Source organism: Bos taurus, chromosome 14 (assembly GCF_002263795.3).
Source record: "Bos taurus isolate L1 Dominette 01449 registration number 42190680 breed Hereford chromosome 14, ARS-UCD2.0, whole genome shotgun sequence".
Taxonomy (NCBI): domain Eukaryota; kingdom Metazoa; phylum Chordata; class Mammalia; order Artiodactyla; family Bovidae; genus Bos; species Bos taurus.
Genome location: NC_037341.1, coordinates 3,694,232 through 3,713,506, shown reverse-complemented (window position 1 = coordinate 3,713,506; position 19,275 = coordinate 3,694,232). Strand labels below are relative to the sequence as shown.

The window sequence follows — 19,275 nt, the reverse complement described above, 5'->3', positions numbered from 1 at the left end:
CATGCTTGATTCGGCAAGATGATAAATCAAACACCTCCTGGGTTTTGTTTTCCCCTTTTTGTTTGAAAGCAGCCAAAAGCGGACTATTAACAGAATTGTGTGATGGAAAAGAAAGATGAACACCTGGTTTCCATCTCGTCACACACACACACACACAGACGCACACTGGTGTGTGCCCTCACTCGCAAACACTCAGACCACACACATACGGCCACCCGCCGCTTGGGGAGGAGAGAGGAAGGAGTTGGGTCAGAGATGCCACTGTGGGTGGGCACTCAGCGGGGTGTGCAACTTTGGGTAGGTATCCTCTGGGCTCTGTCTCCTTGTCTGGGTCTCACACCTGTCCTGGGAAAGCCACCCCTCCCCACCCCACATATGGGGCAGGTCGGGGAGAAATGTAAGGCATACTTTGCTGGGAAGAAGGACAAAATCCATGCTTCATGCTCAGATGCGAGTTTCAGAGGAAGACGGGCCTTCTTTTCCCTTTGGCCTGCTCTGTCTCGCTGGAAAGGTGGGGGAAGAAATGAAACCAAGAAAGGAAGGAAGGAGAGAAAGGAAAAAAAAATGATGACGATAATCATAAAGGATAATCATAATAAATAAGACAAGTTGGGCCCATGAGACTGAACGTCAAAGAGGACACAAGACTCGGGCTTGTATTTCCCGCCCCAGACCTAGATGGACTTCCGTCGTCTCATCAGCCTGTGGTTGTCGGTAAAGCTGTGTAACCCGGGGGAGATGGAGCTGATGGGGGACGGAAAGAGGCTGTTTTTTAATGTGCTTGGCGAGATCTCCTCAATCTTGTAAGAGATGGAGTGGAAGTACTGCGGGGCGAGCTTGGCGCTGAAGGAGTTCTGATGTGCCGCCGAGCGGCCGCCGTACTCCTGCGGGCGGTAGCAGGTACAGGAGCACACGGACTGCAGGTCCGCCACGTCCGCCTTGTACCGGGGCCGGCCCTGCCGCGCCTCCTCGGGAATGTGGATGACCATGCTGTTGCGGTTGCCGGCCAGGGACGCCCGCTCCTCGGCATCCCGCCGCTCGTCCTCGCTGTTCATGGTCAGGAACCTGAGGACCACCAGGTTGAGGAAGGCCCCGATGACCGTCAGCCCCACCAGGATATACATAAAGCTAAAGGCCACGTAGAGCGGCTTCTTTTGCAGGGCACCCTTGGTCTGCAGGGCCACGTAGTCCCCGAACCCAATGGTAGTCAACGTGATGAAGCAGTAGTAGTAGGCGTGGAAGAAGCTCCACTCCTCGCACTGGGAGAAGGCAGCCGCGCCGATGCACAGCGTCCCCATGCAGGAGAAGAAGCCCACGGTCACCATGTTCTCCATGGACACCTCCGTGTTGCGCAGGCCACAGCACCTCTTGATGCGCTTCAGCAGGTAGCGCACGAACGTGTTCATCCGCTCGCCCAGGCTCTGGAACATGACCAGGGTCAGGGGAATGCCCAGCACCGCGTAGAACATGCAGAAGGCCTTGCCCGCATCCGTGCCGGGAGCAGCGTGCCCGTAACCTGCAAGGAGGAGGTGAGAAAGGGGAGAGGCAGTGAGGCAGGGTCTCCTTAAGTCAGGGTGGGGTGCGGTGGGGTGGATGTGGGTATTGCAGTTGGGATGCAGCTGGGGTAACCTGAGGCGGGGTGGTGGGAAGAACAGGCAAGAATCAATGAAGAAATGTTCCTCCATGTTTGGAACACTTAATTTAGGGGAGGAGGAGTTTGGGGGTTATTTTACTGTTCTTAGAGTACCACGAAGGTTTTCCAAAGAAAAGCAGCATATTCACTCATATGATTTTGCAGAAAGCTGCAGACGTAGCCAGCCCAAGGGAGAAAAATGAAATACACCCACCATGGATCATCCCTAAGAGCAAACAGTCAAAGAATGCTAACTGGGTTTTCTTGTTGTTGCTGTTGACCACCATGCTTGTATTCTTAAATAAACGCTGGGTCTAAGGCCAGGTTAGGTGGACAGGTGGGTGGAAAGCCCGGGAAGTGTGGATCCTTGCACCTCCCTCACTGGGAGCAGTGGGGCCACCCAGGGAGGTGGGGGCATCTCAGAAGGTAAGAGGGTGCACAGGCTGGAAGGGCATGATGGATCCACCTGAGTCGTTTCTATGTGTGCTGGTAAAGGGGGAGAAAGAACCCCAGTTTCCACAGCCTCAAAGGTGGTGCCAGAAAGCTCAGCATGGTCTAGAGAACCCCCTGCCTCCTGCCCAGGCTCCCCGTACCCAGCTCAGGTAGCCAATCAACTAGTTAGTCTGTGTGACCCGCATCACACACCACCTCTTTCTAACCTTGTGCTGACCCTATAAAACAGACACAATGCAGACACAATGCATCCGACACCACTGGCAGGAAAACAGTTATTTAATAGCAGGGTAACTCGATTTCTTCAGAATTGGGATTTAAGCCCAGAGTTTTCAGCAAATGAGGCTTAAAAGCAGAGGTCTTGAATCTAGAGGTCCCTGCTGAGTGGAGCATAAACACCACAGGGGCAAAGATGTTTACCTCTTTTGTGAGAAATACCGAGCACACAAAATACCTGTTTAACAAAGGACAGAATACATCCATGCCACTGTGTGAATGCGGCCCTGTCAGAATCGAGGGGACACACAATCCTGAAAGACCCCACAATTGTAGGAGCCTCTGAAACTCTTCACGCAGCTCCACAGAACACCCCTCTGTGGATTCCCTGCATGAGCTATGCAAAGCTGAGCCCGTATTCCCTCAGGTTCAACTGAGCACCACTGTGCTGGAACGGTGAAGTTACCTGCCAGGGTCACTTAGGTGCTCAGTGATCATGTCAGAGTCTGGGTAGAGTTGGCACAATATGGCATGAGGAACCTAAGACTAGTTCAAGTTCCAGGACTAATTCTGCCCGGAAAAAAAAAAAAAAAAGGATCACAGGCGGTATGTGGACTGCGAACTTGGAGGATGAACATGGCCTTCCAACATCTCCAATCCCGCCCCACCAAGAAGGGTTCCCCTGGTGCTCCCCTGAGCCACGTGCTCATGGTCACTTAACCGGGTGTATTACCATGGGCTGCAGACCACCTTCCCAGCCTGGGTGTCCTCACCTGTTACACGGGATAATAACTTTGAGGTAGGTTGTTGTGCAGATGTGCTGAGATCAAAGAGCAGGGTGTGGGACTCAGTAGGGACCTGCCCCCTCCCACTGCCTCCTCCAGGAAGCCTGCCCTGACTGCTCTAGCCCACACCTCTCCACCAGGGATTCATCACTTACGTTCAGACTGCCTGCCTCTCCCCTGCCGTGAACTTGTGCCACGTCCTGCCTGACTGGGAGTCACACTTTTACTGCAGAGTTGACATCACAAGTTTGTACCTTCTCTGGCCCTCAGTCCCATTGAGGCAGCACAGAGCTCCGACCCTCTCAGAGACCCCATGGCCTTTATGAAAGAGGAGAAATGGCAGAACAACATCGGAGTTGGACCAGAAAGGACAGATGAGGAAATAGCAAGAAGAAAATAACAGGCACATGAATAGAAATTATCTAATCTGAAGAGACGAATAAGTAAGTCAGAAAAACAAATCATATATTAACGCGTATATTGATGCTTTTGAACTGCAGTGCAGGAGAAGAGTCTTTGACAGTTCTTTGGACAGCAAGGAGATCAAACTCAATCCTAAAGGAAATAAATCCTGAATATTCATCAGAAGGCCTGATGCTAAAGCTCCAATCCTTTGACCACCTGACGCGAAGAGTCAACTCATTAGAAAAGATCCTGATGCTGGGAAAGATTGAAGGCAGGAGGAGAAGGGGACAGCAGAGGATGAGATGGTTGGATGGCATCACCGACTGAATGGACATGAGTTTGAGCAAGCTCTGGGAGTTGGTGATGGACAGGGAAGCCTGGCGTGCTGCAGTCCATGAGGTTGCAAAGAGTTGGACACGACTGAGCGACTGAACAACAATAAAGCATACATGTGGAATCTAGAAAATGGTACAGATGAACCTGTGTCCAGGACAGGAATAGAAACACAGACACAGAGAATGGACATGCAGACACAGGCGCAAGGGGAGGGTGGAGGTGGGGGGAGGGCGGGCTGGGCTGGGGATTAGGACAGACATATATACACTACCATGTGTAAGGTGCTTGGTGGGAACCTATGGTTTAGCACAGGAAGCCCAGCCCAGTGCTCTGTGGTGGCCTGTGGGGGTGGGTGGGAGGGAGGGAGGTCCAAATATACACGCATAGATGATTCGCTTTATTGCACTGTTAGCAGAAGCTAACACAGCATTGTAAAGCAAAGTATTCCAATTAAAAAAAATTAATAAAAAATGGGATTATTTCCTCAATTTCTCTTTCTGATCTTTCATTGTTCAGTTCCGTTCAGTTCAGTTGCTCAGTCATGTCCGACTCTTTGCGACCCCATGAATCACAGCACGCCAGGCCTCCCTGTCCATCACCAACTCCCGGAGTTCACTCAGACTCACGTCCATCGAGTTGGTGATCCCATCCAGCCATCTCATCTTCTGTCGTCCCCTTCTCCTCCTGCCCCCAATCCCTCCCAGCATCAGAGTCTTTTCCAATGAGTCAACTCTTCGCATGAGGTGGCCAAAGTACTGGAGTTTCAGCTTTAGCATCATTCCTTCCAAAGAAATCCCAGGGCTGATCTCCTTCAGAATGGACTGGTTGGATCTCCTTGCAGTCCAAGGGACTCTCAAGAGTCTTCTCCAACACCACAGTTCAAAAGCATCAATTCTTCGGCGCTCAGGCTTCTTCACAGTCCAACTCTCACATCCATACATGACCACAGGATATAGAAATACAGCAGGTTTCTGTATATTAACTATGATTTCTTCTTGGGAAGGAGAGGCCATCTTCCCTCACTCGTGGCATATGTGCATTTTGTATGCTTTCCGCTGCGTCTCTTGTACCGTAATCTGTAGATGGTGTGTATGCTATTGAGAGCTTCCCTGGTGGCTCCGTGGTAAAGAATCTGCCTGCCAATGCAGGGGATGTGGGTTCAATCCCTGGGTCAGGAAGATCCCCTGAAGGAGGAAAGGGCAACCCACTTCAGGATTCTTGCCTGGGAAATCCCATGGACAGAGGAGCCTGGTGGGCTACAGTCCATGGGATCGCAAAGAGTTGGACTCGGCTTAGGAACTACACAATATTGTTGAGCTACGAGAACGTGCGATCCCCGAAGCGTGGGCATACATGTGGTGCACAGACCCTGTGTCCTGAGTGCTCGCTGCATGTTCACCCACATCCTACGCCACGTGTGTGTGCTGTGGGTGTACAGGAGATGCTCTGCATGTTAGTCTAACATGTAGATGGTATGTGGCTTTCACCTCTACACTTCACATCCACATCCAGTTACTCTACCTAACACATCCACCTTTCACAAAGTTCCAAGCGTATGCCACGTGTATTTATATAAAGCGTCCACAGACACTGAATGAATATTCTAGATGTAGGCTTCATATGCGTCCTGTTTGCATGCGGCGCCCATCACACTGCATCAGAAGCAGATATGGGAAGCGGATCCAGCGGAGCGTCCACATGGATCAGCCAAGGGCTTTGCTCGTCCCAGGCCACCACACCTTCTTCCTTCCTTGCACTCCCGTGCTATAAATAGCCCATTAATTAACTGTTCAAGTTGAGAGTGCCACCTCCCGCAGTCACGGAGAGCTGTCAGTCCACACGCTGTGGATGTAGCTGCCGGCACCTGTAGAGAGTCACTCCAGGGCATGAACCTGCTGAAGAGGTCGACTACCAAGGTCCTCCTCTCCCTCCCTTCCTCAGACCTCCTGCTGGGGCTGTCCCATGGATGAACCCAGCTGGACACCAGAGGGCCAAGAAGCCCTAGAGGTGGTGCAGACAGACTTAGCCTCCCCAGTGGGGAGCAGGGTGCAGATGGATGCATCTCGCTGGGGACACTGAAGATGCCCAGCACAGCTCCCTTCTTCCTGGAGGCTCTGCAAGACACAGCCGCAGTGGGAACAGTCCTGCACCCTGGGCCACTGGAGCCCTTGGAGATTTGTTCACCTGGAAGCCCTAAGCTTTGGGGTGTTCTGGGCCCACACGCTCGTGTACCTGTCTTGCTCTAAGGGATGTCTTTGCTGTAACACACCAGTGAGATATACCACGGGCCATCAAAATGATGGCATTCTTTCCTTCCGCAGGGTGGTGGGCTACAGAAGTGACACCCCCAGGGACGAGATACACAGGCATACTGCTGGCCAGGCCCCTAGAAGGGCCACTGCTTCACTCATCACAGGAAGGGCTGGGGGCCGGGCACCTGATTTTGACCCAGCAAGTACTATGCTGGTTTCCTTCCAGTAAATAGATCCCATCCAGAACCACTAGCTAATTTACCACCTTGTTAAGTTTTCCAGCATCCATCTGGGTTTTATATCAGCCGCACAGGTGAGCTATATGGAGATGTCATGGGACTCCCACCCCTGCGTTTTGTATAAATATAAACCTACTTGTTTATCAAGATGCGCTTCGTTCTTTCCTGAAGACCTCAGTTTCCATCTGGTGTCATTTCCCTCCAGGCAGAAGTACCTCCTTTAGAAGTCACGCCGCTCTTCAGAGCGGCTGGAAACAAGTTTTGATTCTGAGAGTGGATTTTCTCTTCATTCTCAAAAGATATTTTCCCTGGATAGACAGTTACGGGTTATGGTATTTAAAAGGCTTTTTAAAGATGTTGCTCCACTGTTTCTTGGCCTCTGGTGTTTATGATTAAGAAGTAAGTGCTGTTCAAATAGCTGTCTCACTGTATGTGACGCACTGTTTCTCTCTGACGCTTTCGAGAGTTTCTCTCTGGTTTTTGGCAGCTCGATCCTGATGTTTTCTTTGTATTTATCTTGCTTGAAGTTTACCGAGTTTCTTGAATCTGTAAATTTGTGTCTTTCGCCAGATTCGGTGCATTTTGGCCATTATTTCTTCCGTTTCTTTTGAGTTATTCTCTTTCTTCTGGGACGCCTGGTTACAGTGCCCTACAGGCCTCTGAGGCCTTTCACTATTGAGTGAATAGACACGGCAATCTCAAGAAAGAAAAATGGACTAGGAGGGATCAGGCTCCCTGACCTCAGACTATATGACAAGGCTACAGAAATCAAAATAGTATGGCACTGGTACAAAAACAGGCCTATAGCTCAACGCAACAGGATAGAAAACCCAAAAGGAGAACAAGCTGCAAATACTCGATGCCATCACAAAACCTGTGTGACAACTCAAACCCTAAAAGACTTTGTTTTTCCTAATCTGTGAGTGAATGAAGGCAGCCTGGCCTCCTTGGGCGGAGCTGGATTCAAGCATCTACTCATGTTATCCAGACTCACCCAGAGCCTTGACTATGCACACTACCTGTGCTCGGTACAGGGGGCCCACAGGGGCTTTTTGTCTTCCCCTGATATCTTAGGGCTGCCAGCCAGCCCACGGCCAGAACTCCCTTAGGTGGAGGGCATGGGTGTCACAATGCCACCAAGGACTCCCAGGCCGGTGCGTGTTCTCCTCGGCCACCTTCCATCCCACCTGTGAGATCCAACCCCACGAGCTCAGAGCCACACCTCTGTCCAGCTTTGCTCTCTAAGACTCTAGGCTCCCCCATGCCCCCGTGCTCCCTCTAGAGCCTCTAAGCTCTAGGCTTCCCCAAGCACTGGGAACCGCTTTCTCCTCCACCAACATAACCTCAGGAATCCCACCTAGGGCCATACTGTTCATCCTTCCATCATCCTTTCATACAGTTCATCTTCCATCATCCTTTCATACAGTTCATCCTTTCATCAAAGAGACTTCTAAAATTGATCCATACGGGGTTCAGGAGGTATGCATGGGGCCCAGGAGAGACTCTGAAACCCCAGCCCCAGGCAGAAGCCTCTGGGCTCCTGCTCTGTGACCTCAGGAAGACGCACTCACATCACCAGACGGATGTGGGAAATGCAGCTGGCAGGGGACAGTGAGACCAGGTCACAGCCCCTCCACAGGAGACAGGGTCATCCCTCCGCAGCCCTGCAGGAGCCAAGCAGTGACCAGTACGACTGTCAGCCAGACCTCCCCAGCCTGGGGAATGTGAAGGCCACAGGCTGCTGGGTATGAAGCTCCCTGCACGCAGGGGACACAGTGGCTCTCACTGTCCCTCTGCACTCAGCCCTGCAGCCCCCTTGCTGCTGACTCTCCACAGATGCAGAGCCTGAGACTCAGATGTGCTCATGGTCCTGAGGGGCCAGGCTCCTGGGCGTGAGGACAGCTGTGGGGAACAGTGACAGCCTGTAAAGCCCCCCAGTTTGCACACACAGCAGCTCTGACCCCAGCACCGTCCTCCCTGAGCTCCAGGATGCCAGCTCAGGATCCAAGCACAGGGAGTCACCCTGGAGGCCGTCTCAGGTGATGCCCCATCCCGGCTCACTCGCCAGCCAGCCCCTGCTGGGTCCTCGCCTTGCAGCTCCCAGCCCATTGTCGCCGACCAGGAGACAGGTGAGCAGAATGGGATCAGGGGGAGGACCACCCCAGAGGTGCTCCCAGGTCCCAGCCCAAAGCTAGAGCAGATGGGGACACAGACTCTGAATCAAATTCAGGCACCTCGGGGCCATGACAGGAGGTGGAGCCCTTGCCAGAGTGACCCCAGGGCTGAGACCCAGCTTAGCTCACTAGAGCAGTGGGGTGGGTGCGGAGGGCCCAGGGACGGTGTGAGAGGGGCCTCAGGTCAATGCTGGCCAGCATCCTCTCCACGAGGCCCTGCATGGGTTGTGGGAGAATCTGATCCAGGCCCTGTGTGGGTTGCGGGAGGATCTGATGAACACAAGACACAAAACTGAGAGGCTGAGCACAGTATCAGACTCTCAGCATCATCAGCTTTGCCTGGTGGAAAGATCTACCCCAGGGCCCATGCTGGATGTGATAGAAGCATGGAGAAGGCTCCCTGCTCAGACTGGGGCATCAGCGCAGGGTCACCGCCGGATGAATAGGAGCCCGCCAAGAGGAAAGGTGTGTGGAGTTCTCCCAGGCTGCAGTCTCTGCTGGAATTCAGATGTTACTCAGTGCTTCCTGTCTTGTCCTGCTCCCACAAATCAGGGCATCCCCCTGGACCCAGGGTCCTGTGGCAGAGCCCAGGACCTGGCCAAAGGGCAGAGGCAAGGGGCATCCACTTGAGGCCCAAGGATCCTGGCCTCCCCTGCAGGAGCACTGAGGGCATAGCAGGTGGATGTGGGGGCTGATGGAGGTTCAGGAGAACAGAAGACCCTCGAGCTCAGCTTCACAGCCCAGCCCATGCACCTCACCCCAGGAGAGTGCCCAGAGGCTGAGCCCAGGGAGATGGGGGTGGAGTGTGCAAGAGCTGCAGGGCTATGCGTTAAGAGGAACGTGGGGATTCAGCCTGGAAAAGAACCTGCAGAGCCCAGCTCCACACCTGCCCGGGCTTCCTGACCTACACATCCAGAGAGGAGATGGAACTGTTCAGACAACAAGCCCCACCTTGAAGAGCTATCTGGACTCCTGAGTATCCGAGAAAGACACCTCCATTTCCCTGTCTGTGAAATGGGGCCAAGGACAGAAAGCAGAGAGGGACAGAGAGGCAGTGGGAACTGACCGCTCACCAGGGCATCAGATCCCTGCTATGGACTGAACGTTCCTCCAGTCCCGCAGGGAGATTCAGGATGGGGCCTCTGGGATGAGGTTTACATGAGGTCATGAATGCGGGCCCCTCTAATGGGACTGGTCCCCTTAAAGGAGACGAAGGAGCCAGGGCTCCTCTGTCTCGTGGTCACGTGAGGACTTGGCGAGAAGGTGGCTGTCGGCAGGCAAGATGAGAGCCCGCCCACCCAACCAGGCGCTGGACCTGCTGTCACCTGGATCTCGGACTTGCAGTGTCCAGAACTCTGAAACGCGTTTGCTGTTGGAGCCCCGCAGTCTGGCATTCCGTTCCTGCAGCACAAGTGGATTGATGCCCCCAGAAGTAGGCCAGGCTCGCGGCCCCGCTCCACGCCCACCCAGACCTGTGCTCTGCGGCCTTCGGGCCAGGGCACCGGAGCTGAGCTCCCGCACAGGACGGCACGCCGACCCGGGCGGGCCTCCGACACGTGGGCACCCGCGTCGGGCCCTCAGCCAGCCACGCCTGGACACGACAGGCTGCCCCGCGGCCTGCCCACACCGCCAGCCTTCTCAGCTGCTTCCTTCTGTGTCTCCTCCCGCCCCCGAGCCCGGGCCGGGGGGCTGGGGGCTCCCGGGGCAGGACCACCACCTGGACCACGTCTCACACCCTTGGGACACCGCCCCGCTGCAGCCACCGTGGGGCTTGGCCTCTGAGTGGGGATGGAGTTGGCCCCCGCCCTTCTCCTCCTTCTGCTGCCCTCCTCTCTTCCACTGCCTTCTCACCAGACTCTGGCTCCCAGGTGGGCAGAAGCCCACTCCTGGTCTGCCCCGGCACATCCCAGGGCCTGGCACGGGGCAGTCACTCAGAATTTAGAAGGCAGCATCCCTGTGCACATGACCTCCATCTTCCAGGCCTGCCTTGAGGCCCTGGTCCATCCCCGAGCCCAGCACGGCTGGGGGCAGCTCTGCCCGAGAACTACATCATCCAGCCTGATTTTCACGGCCCCTTTAATATACTTAGTGGGTCTCTTTGATCTGTCCTGGGAGAGGTTTAGCAGAGAAGAGGCCTGCATCTCAGGGCTGCAGCGGGCTAACAAATAAAACAAATGAATAGGCTGTCCCCGCAAGGGAGCCAGGTGGGCAAGGAGGGTAATGAAACCGATGGTTCCTATTGGGTTGAGGGTGCCCAAAGAGCCCACTGAGGTGACAAGGCAGCACTCCCAGAAAAGCGCCCTGTGCCCCCCACCCCCGATTTCTTGCTAGATTCCCCAAGAGTGTGGCAGCCACCAGGTTTGAGAAGTTCCCGGGCCCGGCTCCTGCTCTGGGCAGCGTTTCCCTAAGACACCGTGAGCATCCAGCAGGCTGTCCTCACTGAGAAAAGTATAAGGCAATGGGGCAACGGGGGTCGCAGACCAGCCTCACTCCTGACACTTCAGGACTGCCCGTGGCTCCCCCGAAACTAAGCCCATCAACAGCTGGCCGTAAATGATCTCACCGGACTTTTGCAGCCCTTCACTGTGTGTGAAGCTTCCCCCACTGTGGGGTGCCCCTCCGTGAAGCCTGCCGGGATCCCTTGGTCAGAAACGACCAACCGTGCTCCGAATTCCCCTCCAGGACACTATAGAGGGGCGGTGAGGGGTGGGGACAAGATTGGCCCCCGGGGATCAGGACAGGCTGGGTTAGACTCTGCCCTTCAGGGACCATGGGTGATCACCTCCCTGCCCAGGCTGCCTCGTTCTCCTTGGTCAAATGCACTGTGACCCCAAGCTTCCGGGGTGCTCTGCCACTCCGAGCGGGGGCGGCCATCAAGGCCAGGTGCCAGGTGAAAGTGATCCACCATCGCACAGCCCAGGGAAGGAGGAGGCCACCCAGGCATTTGGACATCAGGAAATTTGCTGCTGGAAGACAATGAAATATTTATAAAGGACACACAAGGATTCTGTGCCTGTAGGAATTAAAATAGGCACAAATTCTATTAAAGAATGACTCAGGGTGGCTTTGAAGAGGGATGGGCTGGGGAAGGGAGCTGCCCTTGGCCCCCCATGCTTTCTGGCGGCCCCCCACTTCAGCTGCAACCAGCATCCCACTCATCCATCCTCCCGGCACCGGCCTCATTCCAGCCTCGGTATGGGCTCCCCAGGATTCCTGAGCCCCAGGTGTCTGCAGACACTAAAAAGGAGAATGAATCACAGGCCCTGTGGGGGGTGGAGGGGGGTGAGAGTGGGCAGGAAGGGTCCTCCTGGGGTTCCTGGATAGAGATCAGGAAGGCTCAAGGACCACATCCGGCTCCATCTCCTGTTTCACCAGCCACGACACTGGGAAAGCCACTCAGATGCTAAGCCTTGACTTTCTCCTCTATAGAGGGGAGTGAGGGTCACCCCCACAGCACTCCACAGCCTACAAAGCTTTTCTGAATTCATTCTCTCATCTGGAAGGGCCACCTCTGTGACAGCTCCAGGTCAAGGCACCCTTCTCACGATATAATGGAACCCGAATATCCCCTGGGTCCCACCATGGGGGCTTGGGCCAAGGTGCACCACCCCCATTCAGCCCAAAAGGGGATGACGTTTCTTGTGGGCTCTGCTTGGGTCCACTGGCCAAGCCCTGAACCAATGAGCCTTTTGTTCTTTCCTGCCAGAAAGGAGCCAGAGTGTGATGTCCGGAGCCCCAGAAGTCATTTTACCACCATGAGGATGTGCCCAGCCACAGAGGAGACTGTCCTGAGAAACGGGGCTTTCATTCCACCCCCAGTCTCCAGTCAGCTCTTCTCAGGCCCTCCCATCTGTGTTCCAATAATCTGGCTTCAGCGAGTGTCTTGATTGCAATGGATTAACACTCAACATGTCCTGGACCTCAGCATGACTAGAAATAATTTACAGGCCCCTGCACCTCACACGGTTTCTCTTACAGGCCACCAGGTCTGTTGGAGGGGAGGCCAAACCAGGCCTGTGGGTGGCTGGCGGCCAGCTAGAGACCTGAGTCCCCAGAAAGAGCAGCTGTTCCCCCAAGCCCCGGGACCAGGGCTGCAGGCCAGGGTGACCAGTTTTTAAAGAGAAGCTGGAAATACTGGATATTGAAGATATGGAATCTAATTAGCATCTAATGAAACATTTTAAAACGCGGCCCAGGCCAAACAAAATAAGACAAAACCGACCATCTGTTTGTCTAACGCAGGAGTCACGAGGCTCCAGAGCCGGAGGAAGGGAGGAGAGAAGAGAATGGACTTGAGAGGGCAGGCGGGGACAGGAGAGGGGCGTGAGGGGCCGGCCAGGCCGTGGTCCCCACTGCCGAGCCCTGGCTCACGGCGCCCACCCACCCCGTCCACCTTGCCCCATCACAGCAAGGCTCCTGCTGCAGGAGTCACCCGCTGGCCCCATTTCACAGATGCACAAATCAAGGCCATGGACGCGCCTCCCCCCAAGTGGGCAGAGGTCAGCCCCACCCCGCACAAAGTACCAAGCAGAACCACAGCCCGGCAAGCGTGGCCATCCTGGGCAGACAGAGGCCCCTTCCTACCATTCCCATGGGGTTTGGTCCACAAAACCTCAACTGCAACTCACAGATGAGAACCCAAGGCTCCCCGTCCAGGCTGGGGATGCCACTGCTTGAGCCCTGCCCCCTCTGGGAGGCGCCTGGAGCCACCTTGCTCAGTCACCGGTTTGCACTGTGATCTCTGGAGGAAAAGCAGTTTCGGTGTTTTATTTAATGACAGAGCAATTCCCTCATAGGCTTTTTATTATTATTATTCTTATTCATTTCCCAAAACATTCCCTTTGGGTTTCACTTCATTGTTTGTTCTTAAGAGGGAAAGGAGACCTAAAACTATTTTTAAAAATATGCAAGTTCACAAGCCACAGGTTTCTAATGACAGCTCATAGTCATTAGAGGGAGGACCCACACCTGCCCCGCCCCGGGGAGAGCCTGATGAGTCCCTTCCTGGGAGGGCTGGGAATGATGGGTGGGGGGTGCCAGCTGAGAGCAGAGCCCACTCGGCCTCAGGGACCTTCCCGCTCGTACCCCCTGCTTGTGCTGGATGGACATTTCACCTTTCGCTGGGCCTGTGTTATCACTCAGGAGTGCCTGGCGGATGGGATGGGGGGCTCCTGGAAACCCTGGTTTCCCGCTGGGCTTTACCACCCCGCCCCAGCCCAGGGCTGCATCTCCCTGGGCCCTGCTCCCTCCATGTTATGAGAATCCAGTGGGACCCAAAGACGCGTTATTATTCCCATCTTATAGATGAGGAAACTGAGCCTGGGCAGTCCCGTGTACTTCTCCTTTAGTGCCACAAAGACTCGGGAGGCTGCCATCAGGAGACCCTCAGATGGGGCCTGGATGCATCCTGGCTGGGGGCAGGGGGCCTGGCACGTGCTGGAAATGACCCACGACCGACAGTGGTGACCACCCAGACATCAGAGGGGAAGTAAAAGGCAAGACTTTACAGTTTGCCTAAGAATGTTCTCTAAGAGCAGAAAAAAGTAACCAAAAAAGTACTCCCTTTAGAGACTATTTTTAGCAACTCTACTCCTAGGTGTATAGCCAAAAGCATTTAAAATAGGTATTCAAATACTCCATGCACGTTCACAGAGCACCATTCACAGCAGCTGAAAGGTGGAAACAGCCCAGATGTCCATCAACGAATAATGGACTAGCAAAATGTGGTCTCTCCCTACAATGGGATATTATTCAGCCTTAAAAACAGGAACGGAAGCAACCTAAGTGTCCATTGGTTGATGAATAGATAAAGAAAATGTGGTGTGGAACCTAATTGAACTTAAAGGCTTTTGCACAGCAAAGGAAACCATAAACTAAACAAAAAGACAACCTACAGAACGGGAGAAAATATTTGTAAATGATGCAATCAACAAAGGAATTAATTTCCAAAATACACAAACAGCTCATACAGCTCAATATCCAAAAAAAACCATTCAAAAAATGGGCAGATCTAAATAAACATTTCTCCAAAGAAGACATACAGATGATCAACAGGCACATGAAAAGATGCTCAACATCACTAATTATTAGAGAAACGCAAATCAAAACTGCAATGAGGTATCCACTTTACACCGGCCAGAATGGCCATCATCAAAAAAGTCTAAAGATAATAAACACTGGAGAGGGTGTGGAGAAAAGGAAACCCTCCCACACTGCTAGTGGGAATGCAAATTGGTGCAGGCACTATGGAGAGAAGGATGGAAGTTCCTTAGAAAACTAAAAATACATCTACCGTGTGATCCAGCAAGCTCACTCCTGGGCATATATCTGGACAAAACTCTAATTCAAAAAGAAACATGTACCCCAGTTCATAGCAGTACTGTTCATATAACCTCAATCACTTTGCTGTGCACTTGAGACAAAGACAACATTCTAAATCAACTGCTTCAATAAAACATTTTAAAATAAATGTTAAAAAAAAAACAGTAAATGCACAAAACAAACACGCAGATACAGAGAACCAGGGCAGTGGTAACCAGAAGGGAGGAGGGGAAACGCGTAAAGGGGGCCAACAGTGTGGGCACAGATGGAAACCAAACTTTTGGAGTGAGCATGCCTTGCTTTGTACAGAAGCAGATATTCAACACTGCACAAGAAACATACAATGTCATAAACCAATAAAAATAATTAAATAAGAAAACGTGGTGTTTGGGATATTACTCAGCTCTAAAACAGAAGAGAACATACTATTTTTAAAGCAGACTCTTCCCAGCTTCCAGGGTCCCGGCTCTGACCTGAACAGGACAGATATCGGGAGCAGGACCGGGTCAAGGCATACCCCACTCCCAGCCCCCAGCCCCTCAAATATCTCAGGCTTGGACCCACAGAGGCATGGAACCCTGCTGTTGGAGGAGGCTAGAGGCCCTCCATTTGCCAGGTAGGTTTGCTTCTGAAGAGGATCACAGATGGTGTAGCCAGGAAAGAGTTCAAGGGTCTGAGATGCCAGTTAAAGCCCACAGCCCTCGGTATTTTCAGGCCCACTTGCTAAGGAGCCTCCGCGGGCCGCCAGTCAGAGACCAAAAATGCAAGCGCGCCCTCTGGCGGGCACGCGGACGACTGCAAATGGCGCGCAGCCACCAGCCCGCGGTTCCCCTGGGACGGCATCCAGAATCAGGATGCCGGGGGCGGGGGGGGCGCCATTCATCTTTTTCTCAGAGGCCATGTGTCATGTAGTGAAGTTACCACCAACCAATAATAGCAGTAATAATAACAGATGATGGTGGCGGCCACAACCACAGTTTACTGAGGACACACACCGGGCCAGGGAGGAGTCACCTTCCTTAACTCATTCACTCTGCAGGAGAGGGGGCACTCTGCAGGAGAGGGAGCACCCTGAAGGAGGGGGAGCACCCTGAAGGAGAGGGAGCACCCTGCAGGACAGGGAGCACTCTGCAGGACAGGGAGCACCCTTCCCACAGTGAGTGGTGTTATCTCCCAGCCATGGATGAGGAGCCCCAGAACTGGGCAGAGCTGGATCCTCCATCTCTCCCATTCCACTCTCCTTCCCTCACCACCCACAGTCCATAACCGCCTCTGAAAAAAAAAAAGAAAAGAAAAACTGCAAGGAAATATGGGGAAACAAACCTAAATATAAAAATCAGGTTCACAAGAAAAATTATATAAAATTGGGCTGACTTTTGAAAAGTCTATGGCAGAATAAGAAAATTGTAAGTCAGCTTTCATACCCAAGAATACTGTCTCATTCAGTAATAACTGATACTTGGGTATTTTTTTTTTTAATGAAACGAAATATTCAAACTCGCGCTTGTTTCTGTTAGAAGTGGGGACTCTTCGTTCAGGGCCTGGAGTAGAGAGGGAGGGAGCAGGTGGAATTCATGGAGGAAAGATCCTTCAGGCAAAACAGAGGCTTGGATATCAAGGTACTCAGGACTCTGAGTGCTGGGACCCCAGCTCCTCCAGCACCTGCCCCCAGCCCCACCCAGGTGCCCCAGCGTCCTGGCTCCCTGCAGACACAGCCTGCGCCTCCCTCCGGGAAGCTCTTGCCCCCCTTTCAGGACCCAGCTCAACGGCCACCTCCTCCAGGAGGCCCTCTTCTCCCTCACTGCGAATCCCAAAGGAGCTCTGGGCACACAGGGACCTAAGGGACACGGACTCCGGTGGCCTGTGGTCAAGCCAGGTGCCCCCCTCCCTGAAAGGAGCATGATCCACGCCAGTGGGGGGATGGGGCCGGGAGAGCAAAGACACTGGCGCTTTCACGGCTGAAAATAGTCATCTCTGCCTCTCGGACGCCTCAAGAGCCGAGTGAAGGTAAATGCTCGGCTTCCCAAACTGCCCGTGTTCACGCGTCTGGACGTGCTGGGCTCTTGTTCCAGGGCCGACCCTGAGGCAGGAGGCTGGGCCTGGGACTCTGGGTTCCCTTCCAGCTCTGCGGATTCCTCCTCTCCCACTGAGTAGGGGTCACAGGGTTCTGTGAGAGCTGGCGGGGCCAATGCTCGGCCTCAGAGGTCACCACCTGACCTCACCCAAGCACATGGCGGTGGTGAGACAGGAGCTCATCTCCGTCCACACGCGTCGGCAGCCACCCATGTCTCCCAGACTGAGAGCCGCTCACTTCCTCAAGAAGCATCAGAAGCAGGCGGGCTCTAGTCCCAGGTGCTGGTGCCCACTTGGGTGTGGGTCCTCCCCTGCCCCAAGCACAGCTGGCCACAGCACCCTTCAGGACTTGGGGCCAGCGGGGCTCCAGGCCTGGCCCCTGAGGGCCTGTCGTGCAACTCTCATCCGCTCCCTTCCTCCTCCCCGCTCTGCCCCGACAGGAAGAGGACTCAGGACCTCAGGGAGGACGGGGCCTCCAGGTGCTGGGAGCCGGGTTCCTGAGTGACCGTGCTCAGCAAGGGCCCCGCTGACCCGCGGTGACTGTGACCCGAGCAGCAGAGGGTCTCACGGTGCAGGAAACCAGGGGTGTTGGGGGAGGGGCGCCTGCTATGCCCCCAGCTCAGAGATGCTATCTGCCAGCACAGAGGCCACATGCAGAGACCAGACACGCGCAGACCATCACTGCCGACCTTGCAGCCCAACAGGAGCCCACGGAGCCCCCGACTCCGATGCAGAACATCTGCTGGGGCGGCCGGGCAGGGACGGTCATGTCCATTTCACAGGCGGGAAGACTTGGGCTCAGGGCCATGACTGGCTGTGTGACCTTGGGGACATTCCCTTAGCAGTAGGGCAAGGCCTGGGACGTGGCAGTGAAACCCGAGTGCAGACTGCTGTACGATGCTGACAGTCCCATGCACGTGTGTGCAAATACACACACATGCATGCATACATGGGTGTATATAGATACATTTGCACACACAGATACACGCACGCACGCACACATACCATATACATACACACACATACACAGACATACACACAGAGGCACACACAGATACATACACATGCAGACGCACCACATGCACTCATGCACACGCATATGCAGACACCCACTACATACACACACGTGTGCACACACAGATACATCTGCATATACACATAGGCACATTCAGATCACACACACACACACACCTCTGGGGCCCGAGGCACTCTGGAAAGTAATGGAAAAGCAGCAAGATGAAGCTGAGGAACCCGAGAAGCCCACTCACTCCTTCCCCAATTATGAACGGAGAACGTGCATCAAATGTGCGCACTTAGAAACACCGCGGGGCAAGGCTCGGAACACGGCCTCTGTCCTTGGTCCCCTTGCTGGAAATCCTGAGTAACAAGAGCAGCAGCCTCACGGAGCGTGGAGGATTAAAGGGTTTCAGCCAAGTCACTGGCCCAAGGACATGCACTAGCATGCGGGCAACCTCAGCTGCCACACAGACACCCGTGTCGACCTCCTTCTCAAGAGGCTGCAGCTGGCACCTGCGGGAAGACACGCACGGGCGTGCATGCATGCACACACACACACAGAGACACACACAGGCATGCACACAGACACAGAGATACACACACACAGACACAGAGATACACACACACACACAGGCATGCACACAGACACAGAGATACACACACACAGATAAACACAGACACACACACAGACACAGAGATACACACACACACACACACACACACAGACATACCATAGACACAGACATGCACACAGAGACACACAGACCACAGCACTTCCAGACCCTCGCTTACATAACAGCAACCAAAGGGGTGTCCAGGCGGAGTGGAAAAACCCCAGCCTGGAGCCACACCAGCTCAGCCTGCCTGTCCATTGGTGTGACTCCGGGATCACATGCCAGTGCCTCGCACCCACGTCTGTCCTGACGCCAGGGAGACCCCCGCCTCCCGTGAGGCTGGCTGCGAGCGTTAGAGAAGGTGACAGACACGGAACACCAGGCAGCACCCTCCCTAAGGTCAGGGGCCTCTCCCTGGGCCCTTCTGCTCTTTGACTCTTGCCTTGTGGCTTCCCAGACCCCCTGCACCCATTGTATTAATAAATGAGCTTGTCCCAGGAGCACACGAGTCTCCTTTCTGCTACTTCATTTCCCAGGGACTTTGCACATGCTGTTCCGTCAGCCATGGATGCCTGCGTGCTCCACAGCTCCACCTGGTTCATCCCGGGCCCCTCAAGCTGGGACGGCTCAAGGGCTCAGCTGAAGGACCCAGTGAGGAGGCAAGGGGCCCCGTCTCATGGCTCCCCCAGGCTGATGGCCTCAACTGACCTGTAAGTGCCTGTCCCGAGGGAGCAGGACTTGTCCTAGAGGCCAGAGG

The 19,275-nt window shown here is 54.2% G+C and overlaps 1 protein-coding gene across 1 annotated transcript in view; it reads right to left on the bottom strand.

The window, feature by feature from the left end:
* Nucleotides 1–674: 674 nt before the first annotated feature.
* The window catches only part of KCNK9 (potassium two pore domain channel subfamily K member 9), a 97,325-nt gene continuing 78,724 nt past the window's right edge, over nt 675–19,275 (bottom strand). The window contains exon 2 of the mRNA NM_001206824.1: nt 675–1,516. Coding sequence (NP_001193753.1) covers nt 675–1,516 — 842 coding nt within the window. The remainder of the gene's footprint in view (nt 1,517–19,275) is intronic.